This window comes from Salvelinus alpinus, chromosome 1 (assembly GCF_045679555.1).
Source record: "Salvelinus alpinus chromosome 1, SLU_Salpinus.1, whole genome shotgun sequence".
Taxonomy (NCBI): Eukaryota; Metazoa; Chordata; class Actinopteri; order Salmoniformes; family Salmonidae; genus Salvelinus; species Salvelinus alpinus.
Window position 1 is genome coordinate 97,713,037 of NC_092086.1, and position 19,059 is coordinate 97,732,095.

General features: G+C 43.6%; 1 protein-coding gene and 1 pseudogene across 13 annotated transcripts in view; both read left to right on the top strand.

The window, feature by feature from the left end:
• LOC139535640 (protocadherin gamma-C5-like) overlaps window positions 1-17,104 on the top strand; it is a 56,151-nt gene extending 39,047 nt beyond the window's left edge. For 6 of the 13 annotated variants that reach the window (XM_071335341.1, XM_071335251.1, XM_071335293.1 and 3 more), the window contains exons 2-5: window positions 3,592-3,653; window positions 4,703-4,759; window positions 5,812-5,921; window positions 14,776-17,104. In XM_071335341.1, coding sequence (XP_071191442.1) covers window positions 3,592-3,653; window positions 4,703-4,759; window positions 5,812-5,921; window positions 14,776-15,023 — 477 coding nt within the window. In that variant the 3' untranslated portion in view covers window positions 15,024-17,104. Of the gene's footprint in view, window positions 1-3,591; window positions 3,654-4,702; window positions 4,770-5,811; window positions 5,922-14,775 lie in introns of those variants that run through there. The other 7 variants (XM_071335349.1, XM_071335274.1, XM_071335303.1 and 4 more) reach the window with 2 other exon arrangements.
• LOC139540017 (protocadherin gamma-A9-like) lies at window positions 26-3,585 on the top strand (annotated as a pseudogene).
• Window positions 17,105-19,059: the final 1,955 nt, after the last annotated feature.

A 19,059-nucleotide genomic window follows, 5' to 3' on the forward strand; every position in this document is an offset into this window, starting at 1 on the left:
AACAACAACCCAAAGATAATCATAAATGCAGGATCTAAAGTGGTCCAGGAGGACGTATAATCAGACACTGTTATAGCCTTGATCACTTGTAGAAATGGGGAGGTTGACGTTCGCATTCCCTCTGATTTTTAATTTAGGTTGATACCCCCTTTGAGGAGCACTATGCCCTGGTTACAGACGGCCCTTTGGACCGAGAGGCTGTGTCTGAATACACCATCACCGTGACAGCCACAGCCACAGACTCCGGCTCTCCCCCTCGCTCTGCACAATAGTCTATTGTGGTCGCTCTTCCGGTTGTAAATGACAACTCCCCCCTTTTCTCCCAGTCCTCCTACTCGGTTGATATAGCAGAGAACAATGCCCATGGTGCTCTCATCCTGACTGTGACTGCATTCGACCAGGACCTCGGCCAGAACGTCCGCCTCTCCTTCTCCATCCTGGATCATGATGTGCAAGGCTCGGCCGTGTCCTCTTTGGTCTACATAAACTCTGAGAACGGTGACCTGCATGCCATTCGTGCCCTCGTCCACGAGCAGGTGAATGTGTTCTAGGTGCAGGTGCAGGTTAAGGAGGCGGGGATAACCGTACAGAGCTCCAATGTGACCATGCATGTGTTTGTAATCGATGAGAATGACCACGCCCCTGCCCTGATCTACCCCGCTCCGCCCCCAGACGGTGTGCTGCAGCTGTCTGTACCCCGCTCGGCTGGTTTACGACACCTGGGGCCTCATTTATAAAATAGACTTAGGATCAATTTTGATCTTAAGTATGACTTATGCAGAAAACCACGTATAAGTAGTTATTTATAAAACTTTACTTTGACATGGGAATTATCTTATCTCTACGCAAAGTCTAGACTTGACGTAAGTGAGTTTCCTGCTGGTTATGTATGGCTATTCTTTTTTTCCCTTGCAGTTTAAGGTCAGACCATTTATTTTTCACATCAGCCACAGTTCTGTCTTGCTGCCCCACCTCGTTCACTTAAGTGGTGACACACTCCCAAGCTACCTGTTTGGCTTTGTTTGTCAACCCACTATTTAGTCTACCGAATAATACGTGTTGCCTGTCTTCAATCTCCTCTACCCTCGCTGTGATCTCGTCTTCCAAAAAGTTTGCTTTTCTCTTTTGATTCATGGCTATTCCTGACTAAACCCTCATTTGAGCTAGCATTCTATAAAGGGAAATTGCGGATTGTAAGGCACGTTCAGGTGCCGTCAACTTGAAGTTAATTTGCGATTTATAGATCACAGGTGCATAAGTTACAAATGGGCTTCTTAGAACCTGCGTAAGCAAGGTTTTTTATACTCAGTATCTTTTATGAATCGAACGTAAGCACACCGTCGGAAATGATCTTACGACTAAGTTCAAGTATAAATCTAAGAACATTTTTATAAATGAGGCCCCTGGTCAACAGGGTGGTGTGCGGGGACCCAGACAGTGGCCACAACGCCTGGCTCTTCTACGGCCTCTCTGGGAGAGACGCAGGGCTCTTCCATGCGCACGGCCCATAGATTTGAGGAAGAAGATGCTATGTTCAGTGCTGGTGCAGGACAGTGGCAAGCCTGCTCTCTCCACCAGTGTGCCAGTCAATATCACTGCGTCTGAGAAGGGTGCAGACACGTCCTCCCAGCTCAGCAGGGCTCTGGCCTTACCCTGGCTCTGATTGGCTATCTGGCCTGTGTCTCGGTTGTGTGTTTGGTGACAAGCATTGGCGTGGTGATGCGCTGGATGAGACACAGAGGCTACCTGACTTGGTTGGGCCTGGGCCCCAAGCAGGCCCTTCACTCCCACTCTCATAAAGACCTCCACCTGCAGCTCAACACGGACGGGTCGCTGCGCTACATGAAGGTGGAGGGGGGTGGGGCAGCAGTGATAGGGACATTGTGTTCTTTAAAACTCCCATGATGATCCAGAACACTCTGAGTGTAACCCTCTTCAACAAATGCAATAGCAATGAAGCCTATGTGAGGGCTCTCTCAAACTACTGAGATAAGACCATGTCAAGACTTAAATGTAAGAGTGCATCTGTATATGTGTGAGTGTTTAGATGTTAACCTCTAACGAGTCACCCTCCCGGATCCAGGATCCTCCTCATCAAAAAAGCTGACTAGCATAGCCTAGCCTAACGCGACAGGGTTAAACCACTTATGGTTACCTCTCAGGAAAATACTTAGCGATTTAAAGACACTTGTGAATTCTCAGGGAAGTACAGAATGTTTTGTTTGTGATTAAGTGCTTAAATCCCAGTGGTGTATCCTCTTGTCTGCCAGGGGGAGACTGAATATTTCATATGACTGCGGGGGAACGCTCTCTGTACTAGACATGCTATTACACCGAGGGTGTTCTCACTCAACATGTGATCATTTGCACAGTGACAGGCATGGGGAGGGACATGGTGAGTAGGATGTGGGGGTATGTGGCAGTACGGGTCATAATAATGAGGATATTGAGGTCAGCTGTTGACCTTTGACTGCTTATTGAATGAGGTAAAGCTAATAGATTGGGGTTGTTGCATTGAACCTATAGCCAGTAGCCACCACTCATGACCTCACCAAACAGAGTACCTGACTTTCTCTCTGTCTGACTTTATGTGACTCATCCCTTAAATTGGCAACTCCCTGAGTCAAGCCTCAGTCATAAATAGATGGAAATAGACCTTCATAGAGAGGATCGTTTTTTGCTGTATACTATTCACACATTTGACCTGCTTTTAATCAGACCTATATTTGTCATATATCGCAGAGCATATCTGTTTATTGAACTTCATGACCCCTTGTTGCTTCATATGAAAGTACAGTAATAACTCCTGCATGGCACATCACCCATTCATAGAGAGTAGTCCAGAGTATGAGAGTATTACAGGCCTGGCAGGGCTCTGTCTGTGTAATCCAGCCCAGGGTTTAGAGTATCAGTGGGGCAGGGCAGAGCTGCAGATTACAGCCCCACTGACTGACTCTCTCTCTCTCTCAATTAAATTCAAGGGGCTTTATTGGCATTGGAAACATATGTTAACATTGCCAAAGCAGGTGGAGTAGATAATATACAAAAGTGAAATAAACAATAAAAATTAACAGTAAACATTACACTCACAAAAGTTCCAAAAGAGTAACGAAAAATAAATAAAGACATTACAAATGTCATATTATGTATATATACAGTGTCTCTCTCTCTCTCTCAGCCTGGCTTTGGCTAATGATCCAGGGTTTGGAATGATATATTTCCTAATCTATAGCAGATATAGCTTGAGTGGAAAGCTCCTTTGTCAATACGTTGGGAGAACTGTGGTTAAATATTTAGCATTATTAAGCTTGTTTTGAAGTTGCTTGTAACAGGAGTATGTTTGATCCTTCCTCTCAGCGGACTCGCTCAAGCACGTCACTGGCAAAATAGTCAGTTCAATAATTCACATGTTCTCTCACACTGCTTTCTCTATCGTTCTCTCTAGCACTGTCTCTTTCCATCTTGTCTTCTATCCCCATGTGACATCTGCTCTCTTCTTGGCCCACTGAAGGACAAAATGGCTTCCAGTGCTGATGACTGAAGATGACATGCCATCAGTGGCATTTCTAACAGTTTCTCCTCTCTCTCCAGCAAAATCCACCCAACATTGACTGGCGCTTAAACCAGCAGGTACAGAGACCTGGACCCAGTGGGTAGGTGTTCAGCTTCTTTGAATATATACATCACACGTGCACCTACACACATACACACACATACACACACATACACACACACACACACACACACACACACACACACACACACACACACACACACACACACACACACACACACACACACACACACACACACACACACACACACACACACACACACACACACACACACACACACACCCCTCATTCCTATACGCATTCACAATTGAATTTAATTACCACAATGTGAATTAATAATTTGTGCCTACGATATCTATTCCATTGAAAGATGTGAAGACTAAGGCAGTTGTCTGTTTGAACAGAAAGTACACATTGGTGCCCCACTACTCTCCACACAGATCCAATAACACTGAGTAATGGGTCATCTAATGGTTGTTATATGGTAGTTGTGATAGTAATTGTGAGTCCTTCAGTAGTAGTTGAGTAGAAGTGATTTATAGATAGTGTGATGATTGTTTAGTTGTCAGTGTGCTTCCAGAAGAAATCAATCAATAGAGATCGGATGACTGTTGTGTGGGTGAGGTTAAAAGTACGCTAGTGTAGAGGTAGGGGCAGTCCTGTGGTTGTGGTAGTGTTGTGAGTATAAGGCCTGCTTTAGATTAGCAATGTCTTTCACACTGTATTGTCATTTCAGACAGTAATGGTAGATGTGACTTGCTGCATCATTTGCTTTTGTAGAAGATGCTTGGATTATCTGACACATCTTGATTAACAGGTTGTGGCTCTATTGGTGGAGCAAATGTTGAGCGTCTGAGTGTCTTGGAGTTATTAGCCACTGATTGCATACTGTGTCATTCAAAGAAAGTGAGACAGTAGATTGCTTAACATATGGACAATGACATGTAATTAGTCACTGCGCAATTTCTATTTTGTGGCGGCACAAATCAGAATGTGACACACCATTGTATTGTAGTTCCTTTTCTAGAAACTGAAAAGGAACCCTGTTGGCTAATGAAGGAGTCCATCTGATTGGCATGGGGCTGAAGGAGTGATGGCCAGAACTGTTTCCCCTGTCTGTGTTTCAGCACATACAGGTACAGCACCAGCACCCAGCAGAGATGGACACCGTACGGGAAGGCGAGGTAGAGTGGAGTAGGTAGAGCAGAGTGGGCTGTGCTGAGTGTGCAAGGTGGCATCCTGGTCTTATAGGTGATGCTGTCTGGCTGGCTGTAGGCTTGGTGCAGCTGTGTGTAGTCAAGCCTGGCTTCTGGCTTTTGAGTGTGTGATAATCTGTACATGCTCTTGCGGTCTAGCTGTGTAGCTGAAATGGGTCTAGGCTTTGTGGTGTTTGTGGATGTGCTTAGCTCAGCACTGTTCCGTAGTCTTTGTTTTATACTTTGGGTTTGTAGGCTTCGCTGAACTGTGTAGTTTGTCCTTTTATTCGTAGTGTAAATGTACATGTTCCTGTGGGTCTGTCGGTCTGTCTCTGTCTATCTGTCTGTTTGTGTGTGAGTGTATGTGGTTATGCTAGCGGGTGTGTGTGTTACTGACTCCCCTATGGCTGTAATGAACCCAGCAAACAAAATTCAACGTATCTCCCCAATCCTGCATTTCAAATTTGAACATATTTGATGGTAAATTAAGGGATTGAGAAGAACCATATAATATCTGATCATCTTCAGCCACTCTCCAAAATAAAAACATGCACACATTCTCTCATCGTCCCCCTCTTTTTTTCCTTTCTCTCTCTGTCTCTCACTCTCCCACCCACACAGTAACACACAGCATGTGTACAAGACACATAGCATCTGGGCAGCATCCAAACAGCTCAGTTAGTCCTTACTCTGTGTGTTTCAGTGTATGTGTGTCAGCTTGCGTATTGTGGATCTGTGCTACCTAATAACATCTATAGCACGTCTTGATCTGTCTTCTCCCAGCCTCCATATTGTCTGTGCTCTGTGATGCTCCGGGAGCACTGCTCACTCAAAATGGCTGCTGGAGGCTGAGTGTTGCCAGGCTGACAATCATGATGGGAAGAGAATGTCCTCTGTTTTGTGTCTTTGTGAAAGAGCGAGAGAGAGAGAGGTTCACATTATATGAGAGTGTGTGTGTTCATGAGAGAGTGCAAGACACAGTGGATGAGAGAGATTTGTGTGTATCTGTTATACTAACTCCTCCCCTTCCTCTCCTCCAGAGCTGGCCCCCATCCTGCGGGGGCAGGTGGTGTCGTAGCTGGAACAGGACCCTGGCCCACCCCCCCCACCGAGGCTGAGCAGATCCAGGCTCTGATGGCTGCTGCCAATGGTGAGTCTGCTGCCTACATCTCCCAGAAATCCCCTTGCCTTCTCTGTCTTTAGCTACCTCACAATGTTACCTCAGTATACGAGAGAGAGAGAAAGAGAGACTTTGTCTTTCTTTAATGAAACATTCTCATGTCATTAAAACCTCACCACCATCCCATTAAACAATAGTAAAGGGTCTGTTATCCCCCCACCTTTGACCCTGTTCCTCCTTGTTAGCCAAATAGCCAACTTTGCCTGAGCAAACATAAAATTCAACAAAACACATTTGGCCTTTTCCTTTTTTGAATACCTGTACCCCATTATGAACATCCCAACAGTAAAAACCACCCCTAACCTCTCACACAGACCTTTCAACAGAGACATTAATGGCATTAACCTGGCGCACACAGAAAACACACGAATCACAGTTTCTCTCATAACACAGAAAGGACACCCCTGCCCAACTACTGGTTCAATCTGTGCCAACCAGCTGTTAGTGGCCAGGGCTCCATGAAGAACCCTCCACTGGAGGTCCCCTGACCTCTTTGGTACTGGGGATTTGTAGTGCCCCCTCCATCTAAAATCCACCATACTCTCAGCCCCACATAGCCCCTGCCACTGATGTGCCTTCACTCCTGTTAGGCTTCTAATGTTCCTAACCTTAACGCAGAGGTTGTAGAGGTCTTTACCTCCCACACCCTCAAACTCCCCCAGGCTCGGAGTGTTAAAATCTAACAAGACCTCCAGACCCCCTTGCCTGTCCCCAGTCTCTGCCATCACCTGCAGTGGCGAAACATTGGTGGCTCCTCCCCCTTTGGCCGCTCAAACACCCCCCCTTACCGGCAGCCAGTTTATGCCAAAGGGAAGATGCCACCAGGTTGTTGATTATCAGCACCCTCCCTCTATATGACACTTGGGACAGGAGCCACCTCCACCTGGCCAGTCTTGACACCACTGCCTGTGACAGCCCCTTCCAGTTCTTCCTGACCCACCTCTCCGAGCCCAGGTACACCCCCAACACTTTAAGCCCTTCACAACCCCACTGCAAACCCCCTGGAAGCAGAGGAGGTGCCCTATCTCCCCATGCCCCACATACCAGAGCTTTGCTCTTGCCCCAGTTTACCTTGGCTGATGAAGCTCCCTCGTACACCTTCAGACTAGTCTCTAGTGCCTGCATATCCTGACCATCCCTGACCGTCACAGAAACGTAATCTGCATATGCTGACATGGCTATGCCTGTCAACACACCCATGCCTGTCCAGCACACTCCCTGCAGTCTCCTACAAAAAAGGCTCAATGGCTAGTGTATATAACGGCCCCGATAGAGGGCATCCTCGTCTAATGCCCCGTCTCATCCAGACTGGCCTACTGAGCCCCCCTCCCACCTTGACCATACATGACGTCCCAGCATACAACATCTTCACACTGGTAAAAAAAAAACTTTTCCCAAACCCAAAAACAGACATCACATTAACTTCTCTAGGATAAGGGGGCAGCATTTTCACTTTGGATGAATAGCGTGCCGAGAGTGAACTGCCTCCTACTCTGTCCCAGATGCTAATATATGCATATTATTATTACTATTGGATATAAAACAGTCTGACGTTTCTAAAACTGTTTGAAGGATGTCTGTGAGTATAATAGAACATATGGCAGGCAAAAACCTGAGAAAAAATCCAAACAGGAAGTGAGAATTCTGAGGCTGGTCGATTTTCAACTCATCGCCTATTGAAATCCCAGTGGGATATGGATCTGTTTGCACTTCCTACGCCTTCCACTAGATGTCAACAGTCTGTAGAACGTTGAATGAAGCTTCTACTGTGATGTGGGGCCGGATGGGAGCTGTTTGAGTCAGTGGTCTGGCAGAGAGCCAGTTCCTGGTCACGCGCATTCCACATGATATCGACTTGCGTTCCATTACTTCTATAGACACAAAGGAATTCTCCGGTTGGAACGTTATTGAATATTTATGATAACAACATCCTAAAGATTGATTCTCTAATTAGTTTGACAAGTTTATTCGACCTGTAATATAACTTTTTGAAGTTTTCGTCTGACGTTCGCCTGGATCTGCGCGAGCGTTTGGATATGTGTGCTATACGCGCTAACAAAAGTAGGTACTTGGACATAAATAATGGACATTATCGAACAAAACAACAATTTATTGTGGAACTAGGATTCCTGGGAGTGCATTCTGATGAAGATCATCAAAGGTAAGGGAATATTTATGATGTAATTTCGTATTTCTGTTGACTTCAGCATGGCGGAGAAATGTTGTTTCTATCTGAGCGCTGTCTCAGATTATTGCATGGTTTGCTTTTTCCGTATTTAAAAAAAAAAAATCTGACAGCGGTTGCATTAAGAACAAGTGTATCTTTAATTCTATGTAAAACATGTATCTTTCATCAAAGTTTATGATGAGTATTTCTGTTATTTGATGTGGCTCTCTGCAATTTCTCTGGATATTTTGGAGGCATTTCTGAACATGGCGCCAATGTAAACTGAGATTTCTGGATATAAATATGCACATTATCGAACAAAACATACATTTATTGTGTAACATGATGCCCTATGAGTGTCATCTGAGGAAGATCATCAAAGGTTAGTGATTAATTTTATCTCTATTTCTGCTTTTTGTGACTCCTATCTTTGGCTGGGAAAATGGCTGTGTTTTTCTGTGGCTATGTACTGACCTAACATAATCGGTTGGTGTGCTTTCGCCGTAAATCCTTTTTGAAATTAGACATGTTGGCTGGATTCACAACAAGTGTAGCTTTAATTTGATGTCTTTCATGTGTGATTTCATGAAAGTTAGATTTTTATAGTAATTTATGTGAATATGGCGCTCTGCATTTTTACTGGCTTTTGGCCAAGTGGGACGTTAGCGTATCCCAGAGAAGTTAAACAGATACTCATGGGCCACTCTATCAAAAGCCTTCTCTTGATCTAAAGAGACCAGTCCAAAGTTCACATTAGAACCTCTCAACAAGTCCAACATGTCCCTGATTAAGAACAAGTTGTCTGTGATTGACCATCCCGGTACACAATATGTTTGGTCCTTGTGTACTATAAAGTCCAGATGAGACTTCATTCTGTTAGAGAGGACCTTGGCAAATATCTTGTAGTCCGCACAGAGCAATGCCTCCAGTTCTTAAGTTCACACAAGTCCCCTTTTTTGGGCAGGAGAATCAGAGCCGCCCGACGGCAGCTCATCGGCAACTCTCCTACCCCGACGCATTCACGCAACACGCAAAAGTCCAATTATTCCCCAGAATATTTTATAAAACTCCACTGGGATTCCATCGACCCCCGGTGCACGGCCAGGGGACATCTGGGTTACGGCCTCTGCCAGTTCATGGGACAACAGAAGAATGTCCATTTCATCCCTCTGTGCCAGAGAGAGCTTAGGGAGTTCTGCAAACAAGACCTGAGCAAACATAGGATCACACAGTTCTGCCCTATACAACTCAGTATACAACTCCACAGTCCGCTCCCGCATCTCCCCCACCACAGAGGTCACCCGCCCATCAGACAGCCGTAGACAATGTATGCCCTTGGCTTCACTGCTCTGTTTTTCCAAACCTACGAAGAAAGAGCTGGGAGCTTCCATCTCTTTGAGCATGGAGAACCTTGCTCTTACAAGTGCTCCCTTTGCTTTAACCTGGAAAAAACTGCCCAGGTCCCTACGTAATTCAGCTAAATTAGCCTGGAGGCCTACATTGCCTTGCCCCACCATCTCTATCTCACTAATACGATGCTCGAGTTCCCCCAATACTCTCCTAGCCTCTGAGGATGAGAAAGCTGTATACTGTTGACAGATAAGCCGAATTTGGACTTTCCCCACATCCCACCATTGACTCAGAGACTCATACTCCTCTCTTTGCTGCCTCCACCTTTCCCCCAAAATCTGCAAACCTGAGCAAAAAGTGGCATCTTGTAAGAGCTTTTCATTAACTTCCAATAGGATGCATGCCGAGGCCCTGGTGAAATAGACAGCTGAGCCATGGTTATGTGGTTATCCGACAAACCCATCGGGAGATTGGTAGTGCCCAACAGCCTATTGCTCTGATTCCTGGACATGTAAAAACGATCAAGTCGGGCTGCACTCACCCTAGCCCCAAAGACCTTCACTGTCTTATGTTGGGATGTTTAGTTCTCCAAACATCCACTAGGTCGAGCTGATTAATGATGTCCCTTAACACTCCCACTGACACTGAATGAGGCTCTTCCCCATTTCTGTCTTTCTTAACTTGAGGATAGGGTGCAGAGTTTTCACTTAGGGAAAAATAGCGTGCGCAATTTCAACTTCGTGCTACTCATCCCCAGAATATAAGATATGCATATTATTAGTAGATTTGGATAGAAAACACTCTGAAGTTTCTAAAACTGTTTGAATCATATCTGTAAGTATAACAGAACTTATATAGCAGTCAAAACCCTGAGGACTAACTTTTTTATTGTTAAGTTCCTGTATGTTCAATGGGTTATCATGGGCACACCAGAATTCTAATCACTATCCACGCAGTTTCTACTGCTTCCACTGGATGTCGCCATTGTATGGAAAAAGGTTAAGGTTTTTCATTAGTCAACTGAGAAAGATATTGACCCGGAAGTGGAGTGACGTCGTGTGTTTATGTTTGAGAGTTGAGCAAGACTTGAAAAGTACCGTGAGTTTGTTGATATCCTGTATTGAAAACAGATTGACCCGTCTTCAATTTGATCGATTATTAACGTTTACAAATACCTTAAGTTGTATTACAAAAGTACTTTGAAATGTTTTGGCAAAGTTTAGAGGTAATTTTTTAGATATTTTGTCGTGATTTTACGCAAATTGAAGGCTGTTTTTCCTGGTACAACGGCGCCAAATAAATGGACAATTTGGATATATATGGACGGAATTAATCGAACTAAAGGACCATTTGTGATGTTTATGGGACATATTGGAGTGCCAACAAAAGAATCTCGTCAAAGGTAATGCATGTTTTATATTTTATTTCTGCGTTTTGAGTAGCGCCGGCATGGTTGAAATTGTCAACAAAGAGAGTGTAGCCATTGCACTATCATCAGATAATAGCATCTTATGCTTTCGCCGAAAAGCCTTTTTGAAATCTGACATGTTGGCTGGATTCACAACGAGTGTAGCTTTAATTTGGTATCTTATATGTGTAATTTAATAAAGTTTGATTTTATAGATTTTTTTTTGAATCTGGCGCTCTACATTTTAACAGGCTGTTGGGACGCAAGCGTCCCGCGATCCCAGAGAGGTTATCTATTGTACAGTTCCAGTCCCCCGCCGACCAACAGTGTCTCCTCAGGCGTTACCTGTGAGGGTTCCTGTCTAAGACTCCCAAACAGAACCCCCCTCTCTCTCCCTGTGTTAGGTGCATACACATTTATAAAGACAAAACCCATGTTGTTCATTTCTGCTTTTACAACAAGCAGCCTACACCTACACACCTCCCTTGAGGAGCACATTTTTATAGACAGACCCGGTACAAAAAGGACAGTCACCCCTGCACTAAAATTTGTCCCATGGCTCAAAACACTTGCCCCATTTCCACCAGATCCCCAAATCGACTTCATTCACCACATGACTATGCATCTCCTGCAGATACAACACCTGTACTTTTTTTTGTTTTACATATTCACCCAACACACTCCTCTTTCCCGCATCTCTGGTGCCATTTATATTAACCTCTCTAGGGTACGTGAGACGGTAGCGTCCCACCTCTTCAACTGCCAGTGAAACTGCAGGGCGCCAAATTCAAAATAACAGAAATCCCATAATTAAAATTCCTCAAACATACATGTATTTTACACCATTTTAAATATACACTTGTTGTAAATCCAGCCACAGTGTCCGATTTCAAAAAGGCTTTACGACGAAAGCAAACCAAACGATTATGTTAAGTGAGTGCCTATTCACAGAATAACACAGCCATTTTTCCAGCCAAAGAGAGGATTCACAAAAAGCAGAAATATAGATAAAATGAATCACTAACCTTTGATGATCTTCATCAGATGACACTCATAGGACTTCATGTTAGACAATACATGTATGTTTTGTTCGGTAAAGTTCATATTTATATCCAAAAATCTGAGTTTACATTGGCACCTTACGTTCAGAAGTCACAAAACATCCTTTGATTTTAAAGAGAGCCACATCAATTTACAGGAATACTCATAATAAACATTGCTAAAAGATACAACTGTTATGCATGGAATTTTAGATGCACTTCTCCTTAATGCAACCGCTGTGTCAGATTTCAAAAAAGCACTCAGAGCCCAATCAAGACACAAATATAGCCGCCATAATATGCAGTCAACAGAAGTCAGAAGTAACATTATAAACATTCACTTACCTTTGATGATCTTCATCAGAATGCACTCCCAGGAATCCCAGTTCCACAATAAATGTTTGTTTTGTTCGATAATGTCCATCATTTATGTTCAAATTCCTCCTTGTTGTTCTAGCGTTCAGTACACTTTCCAAACGGTCCGAAAGTACGGACGAAAAGTTAAAAAAGTTATATTACAGTCCGTAAAAACATGACAAACTAAGTGTTGAATCAATCTTTAGGATGTTTTTAACATAATTCTTCAATAATGTTCCAAACGGAGTATTCCTGTGTCTTCAGAAGTGCGATGGAACAGAGCTCGCTCTCACGTGAACGCACATGGTCAGAGCATGGTCACCTCATGGCAGACATGACTCATTCCTCTCTCCTTCGGCTCCACTAAAGAGTAGAGGCACCAGACAAGGTTCTAACGACTGCTGACATCTAGTGGAAGCCTTAGGAAGTGCAACATTACCAATATCCCACTGTATCTTCAATAGGAGCTGAGTTGAAAATCGACCAACCTCAGATTTCCCACTTCCTGGATGGATTTCTTCTCAGGTTTTTGCCTGCCTGGTGAGTTCTGTTATACTCACAGACATCATTCAAACAGTTTTAGAAACTTCAGAGTGTTTTCTATCCAAATCTACTAATAATATGCAGATTCTAGCTTTTATGACTTTGTAGCAGGCCGTTTACTCTGGGCATGCTTTTCATCCGGACGTGAAAATACTGCCCCCTACCCCAAAGAAGTTAAGAAAGCCTACCCAAAGAATCTCCATAAGAAGTGGGAGAAAAGCCAGCAAAGGAAGAGACCAATTGCAAAGCTCAAAAAGCCACAGTGCCAGAAAGAAACTATTAATCTAAACAGTGTCTGAAGGTCAATCTTACACACTGTTGTGACCCACTTCCTCAACCTAAACTGTTTCCTGGGTGAGAGGACACCATGCCCCTCATTTTTCAGAGCATGTTGTACTGATCTTACAAACTTTCTCGGATCAGAAGAAAATGCCTCTTTTTTCCCCTTGGTCTCATTCAGGAATCTTGTCAGTTCCTTCACTGTATACTTTGACCCCTCTGCTCCACCCTGGTCGAAGGGGTAAAAAGAGGCGAAATTGGCACCAACACACCCCATACCAATATTCCACTAGCAATGAGCCTACCAACCAAATGTTCTCTTTTCTTGAACACAACCACAGCTTTATTCATTCTGGAAGTGGAATGTATAAATTCAGCTCCTACCTGTTCAACGACCGCGAGCAGAACCTCCTCCACCTTAACTCCATTCTCAGGAATACACCTGAAACCATGCCGTAACGACAGCCTCTCCTCTGCACTAAGCTGAGGAGCCATCGCACACACCACACCTTCCAAACCCTAGGAAACTAAAACTCTGTCCTCTTCCACCCTAACTTTGAAAAAACCTGTGGATACTGCTAAAACAAATAGTGCTTTAACGCTCCACCATAGAAAACAAAAATTGAAAGAAAAGACCAAGGACAGAATCAAGAAAAGTTAGGACAGAGCCCTCCACAACAAACTCTCAAATTCAGAGAGAGAGAGAGAGAGAGAGAGAGAGAGAGAGAGAGAGAGAGAGAGAGAGAGAGAGAGAGAGAGAGAGAGAGAGAGAGAGAGAGAGAGAGAGAGAGAGAGAGAGAGAGAGAGAGAGAGAGAGAGAGAGAGAGAGAGAGAGAGAGAGAGAGAGAGAGAGAGAGAGAGAGAGAGAGAGAGAGAGAGAGAGAGAGAGAGAGAGAGAGAGAGAGAGAGAGAGAGAGAGAGAGAGAGAGAGAGAGAGAGAGAGAGAGAGAGAGAGAGAGAGAGAGAGAGAGAGAGAGAGAGAGAGAGAGAGAGAGAGAGAGAGAGAGAGAGCGAGAGCAGCACACTGAAGTATCTCTGTTCTCATCTGAGGACTGATGGTGAGCTGGTGAGATAGAGATCTCTCTGCCACGGGGTAGAGCTACAGAGAGAGCCCTGTTGGAGAGCAACATCTCAGGCACTAGATTCTAAGTGCATACGACTTTGTTAGATCAGAGTGGCAGTTGATAAGGAAACAACACATCCTTCCTGTGTTTGCCTCCATTAGGACACACTGAGAGAAATGCTGCCAATTACACATGTGTAGAGCACAGTGTGATTCTCTACAGTCCCTGTGTATGAATGAAGCAACACAGAGGGCTATGGGACACAGAGCTCTTTGTTTCAATGCTCCCCAGCTGCAGTCACTCAGAAACCTGTGCACTGCCTCTCTCTCTATTACCGTGTGATTAGTCAGTGTAGCTAATCCTCAATTCTAAATTATATTTGATTATATCTGAATGTGCTGTGTGAAGTTATTTACATCTGATCTCTGTGTGAGAGAGCGGAGGTTCTACATGTTGTGGGGAGGGGAGGGGCTGTCAGGCTCAGAACAGAGTGCTGAGCTGGAGCTGCAATGCAGTGCAGCAATGACTCTCAGTGAGTAACGAGTCACTCTCTCTTCACAGCAGCACAACACACCCAGCTATAACCCTCTCTGCCTCCCTCCCGTCTCTCTCTCAGAGGTGAGCGAGGCGACTGCGACCCTTGACCCCCGCTACAACGCCCAGTTCCCCATGCAGCATGTGCCTGATTACCGCCAGAACGTCTACATCCCCGGCAGCACGGCCACCCTGACAGCCAACCCCCAGCAGATGATGCCCCAGCAGGCCCTGCAGGGCCCGCCACAGGCCATGCCCAAGGTCGACGTCCCCAACGCTGCCCAGACCCCCGCCAGCAAGAAGAAGTCCACCAAGAAGGACAAGAAGTAAGCCAATCTAACACCAAACCCAATCACCATGGACACCAAGACCCTTTACACCCATACTGCAGAGCGTCCTCCCTCAATAGAAGCCTTGATCTTTATTTTTCTTATGCCATTCAATCTGATAGTTCAATCTGATAGTTCAATCTGATAGTCCCAGCGTTGTGGATGTAGTGAGCATATGTCAAAATGTTGGTAGTGGGCAATTGCTGTACTTTTACTCCTATGGTCATCACAGCCCACTTCAGGCAGAGGTTATTGGTTTGTGGTGTATGTGGGGTGGGAGGGGGAGGAAGAGCAGAGAAAAGAAGAGGGCATGAGCTGTATTTTGGATTCAGATAGATTTCATGTACCTGGAATTCATGTAGTGATCTAGCTCTGCATTATAGCATTCTAAAGAAAAAAACATCTGAATGTTTGTTTTCATTGAAACTTTTGATGTTTCTCTAAAATGCAAAGTAGTTGCTTCTTATGACGACATGAATTACACTACCTTCTTGTTTATTTAGAGAACTTGCTTTAGCTCTTTAAGGAATGAAGTAGACAAGACGTGTTGCATGATTCATCCTAAGGATGAAGACCCACTGAAGATAAGCCTACACTAACATACATTTGAAGAAAGAGGCTAGCTCAACTTTGTCACAAAAATACAAATCTCATGTGAGAATGCATACCGTGGCATTAACATTTTGTAATGTAAGGTTCATTGTAGTTATATGACTAGTAAGCATAAGAACAGATTCTGATTTTGTGTTACCTTTAATGGTGACCATCAAAGTATATCCAGCTGCTTTTTAAAATCTTGTCCAAGCAGGATTCTGTGGTAACTTAGATCATTTATCCACGATTGTAACCTTTTTCCATAATTATTGGTAGAATCCTGTACTGCATTAAAACTAAACTCTGTTTAAATAATGTAACAGTGTAAAGGTGATGGATCAGTATTTTATAAACTTAGAACCAGCATTATTTCGATATTGTATCAGCGTTGTTGTAACGTTGTATTAGCGTTATGCCGAGCTGGCCCAGTGTGATTGGCTCTGCACTGTGGCCCTCTCTAAGGCTCATAGACAGAGTCCTGTGACCACGACCCCAGGGTTGTGGGTTACGGTTAGGGTTAGACAGAGTCCTGTGACCCCAGGTTTGGGTGTGTGGTAAAGGCATAAGGAGGGGAAAGGGTGGACAGTCTCTGTCCTCTTGCCACATCTACAGTATCTCTTCGGCTATGACAGCCTGTAAATGTGCTCTAATCACTTCTTCAGCCCAGACCACAGGTTCAGTACACTACAACTCCAGGCACTGTAGGACGTTCTGTAATGGACAGTTTACAGGAGCCTCTGTAGAAGCCTTGTTGTGCATTCAGGGCAATATCAGGACCATGGACAGAGACCACCTCCCTCTCCTCTCTTAGAAGCAGTCTGGGGCACAGAGAATGTTTTCAGCCCATCCTTAACCCTGCCAAATCCTCAGCTGCACTGACACTCTTCCCCCATGTAAATAAGACACAGCCAATCTGAGAGAGAGACATCACTCTCTCACCACAGCCACACTGCTGGCTAGTACTGGAATGTTTAGAATATTTTTCAGGAAACAAATCTGATAACATTTTTTTTTTTAAAGAAGTGGTTAATATTAAATGTAGTGGTGTAGTGACTAAGATTTGAGCAAACGGACTCGACCAAGCTGTAAATAAACTTTCAAAAGACAGTCGTAGCTAGAGGCTTGTGAAATTTTTTGTGCATATTTTTGTGTTTTCTCTCTATCACTTTCTTTCTTTGGTTACACCAAACTTTAAATTTTAACACATTACACCTACATGTCTTTTAAAGTGTGATTCCATTTCCCTGCACTTCGTCCTGTGTTTGTGATTTTGATCAATTGTTTATGCTACTGGAATGACACCCTTGCTCATATGAATATAAATATGTGTCTTCTAATCCTCTTTATTCTATTGTATTATCTTCCGTATTAAAATGCTGTTACACTCTTATTTTATATGCAAAAATGTATACCGCTGTTTATTTCTTTATGGTTTTTGTTTATTCTCTGCTCACTGACATTTACAAATAAAAATCTCTTCTGATATGATGTCTGTGTGTGGCCGTCTCTTTAGTATTGGTTTGTTTTTTACTGATGAATGATGCTTTGGTAGCTGGTAAGAGGAAGGGGATTAGCATAGCTAATGGCAGCGTCCTTATTGGAGCCTGTCTGTTGGAGTTGACTGAACTGGAGCCATGGCTCTAAGTAATCCAGTCTTTGTTCAGCACAGTTCAGCCACAAACGATGGAGTGGAGCGGGACCCTAATCCTGTACCACACGCCTAGTCTTTCCCTCTATATAACATTATAAACCTCAAACACCTAGTCTTTCCCCCTTTATAACATTCTAAACCTCAAACACCTAGTCTTTCCCCCTTTATAACATTCTAAACCTCAAACACCTAGTCTTTCCCTCTTTATAACATTCTAAACCTCAAACACCTAGTCTCTCCCCCTTTATAACATTCTAAACCTCAAACACCTAGTCTTTCCCCCTTTATAACATTCTAAACCTCAAACACCTAGTCTTTCCCCTTTATGACATTCTAAACCTCAAACGCCTAGTCTTTCCCTCTTTATAACATTCTAAACTTCAAAAGCCTAGTCTCTCCCCCTTTATAACATTCTAAACCTCAAATGCCTAGTCTTTCCCCTTTATGACATTCTAAACCTCAAATGCCTAGTCTTCCCCCTTTATAACATTCTAAACCACAAACACATTGTCTCTCCCCTTTTATAACATTCTAAACCTCAAATGCATAGTTTTCCCCCTCTTTATAACATTCTGAACCTCTGTGGTAACTTAAATAATTTTATACCCGATTGTAACCTCTTTCCATCATTATTGGTAGAATCCTGTACTGCATTAAAACTTTGTTTAAATAATGTAACAGTGTAAAGGTGATGGATCAGTGTTTTATAAACTTAGAACCAGCATTATTTCGATATTGTATCAGCGTTGTTGTAACGTTCTATTAGCGTTATGCCGAGCTGGCCCAGGGTGATTGGCTCTGCACTGTGGCCCTCTCTAAGGCTCATATACAGAGTCCTATGATACTATACCCCCATGTAAATAAGATACATAGCCAGTCTGAGAGAGAGACATCACTCTCTCACCACAGCCACACAGCTGGCTAGTACTGGAATAGTTAGAATATTTTTCAGGAAGAAAACATTCTCAACCTCAAACGCCTAGTTTTTCCCCCTTTATAACATTCTAAACCTCAAACGCCTAGTCTTTCCCCCTTTATAACATTCTAAACCTCAAACGCCTAGTCTTTCCCCCTTTATAACATTCTAAACCTCAAACACCTAGTCTTTCCCTCTATATAACATTCTCAACCTCAAACACCTAGTCTTTCCCTCTATATAACATTCTAAACCTCAAACACCTAGTCTTTCCCTCTATATAACATTCTAAACCTCAAACGCCTAGTCTTTCCCCCTTTATAACATTCTAAACCTCTCACATACCATTAGAGTTAATAAGGTACCTTGCAAACTCAGCATGTAGCAAGACCATCAAAGTAAGTGTGTCTCTGCAGCTCACATATCAACAGCATAGAATGACACATGTGTGGATGAACTGCTGTCTGAGTGATAGATCCCAGTCCTCTATGCTCATAAATCACTGTTCCACCCAGATCAGCAGTTCTGTGGGCTCTTTAAATCCATAGCGCTCTGAATCAGACCTGACCCATTTTCAGCCCACATTTAGTCAACTGGGGAATGTGAAGGCAGAAAAACGTCAGAGAGACATGGAACAGAACAGGGCTCTACAGAGAGTTCGGAAGTAGGATATAAACTCAAAGCCATTTATAGTTATTTTGTCTTCAGAAGACCTGCAGGGGAAGGCGATACCCTAAACTGTGAACACTTTATAATGCCATTATAATGAATTATATCCTAATGACATCTTTCAACAACTTACATATGCTTTTAAAATATGAGATACATACATAATGCCTTGATATATGCAATAATATGTTGCTTGATTTAGAATCA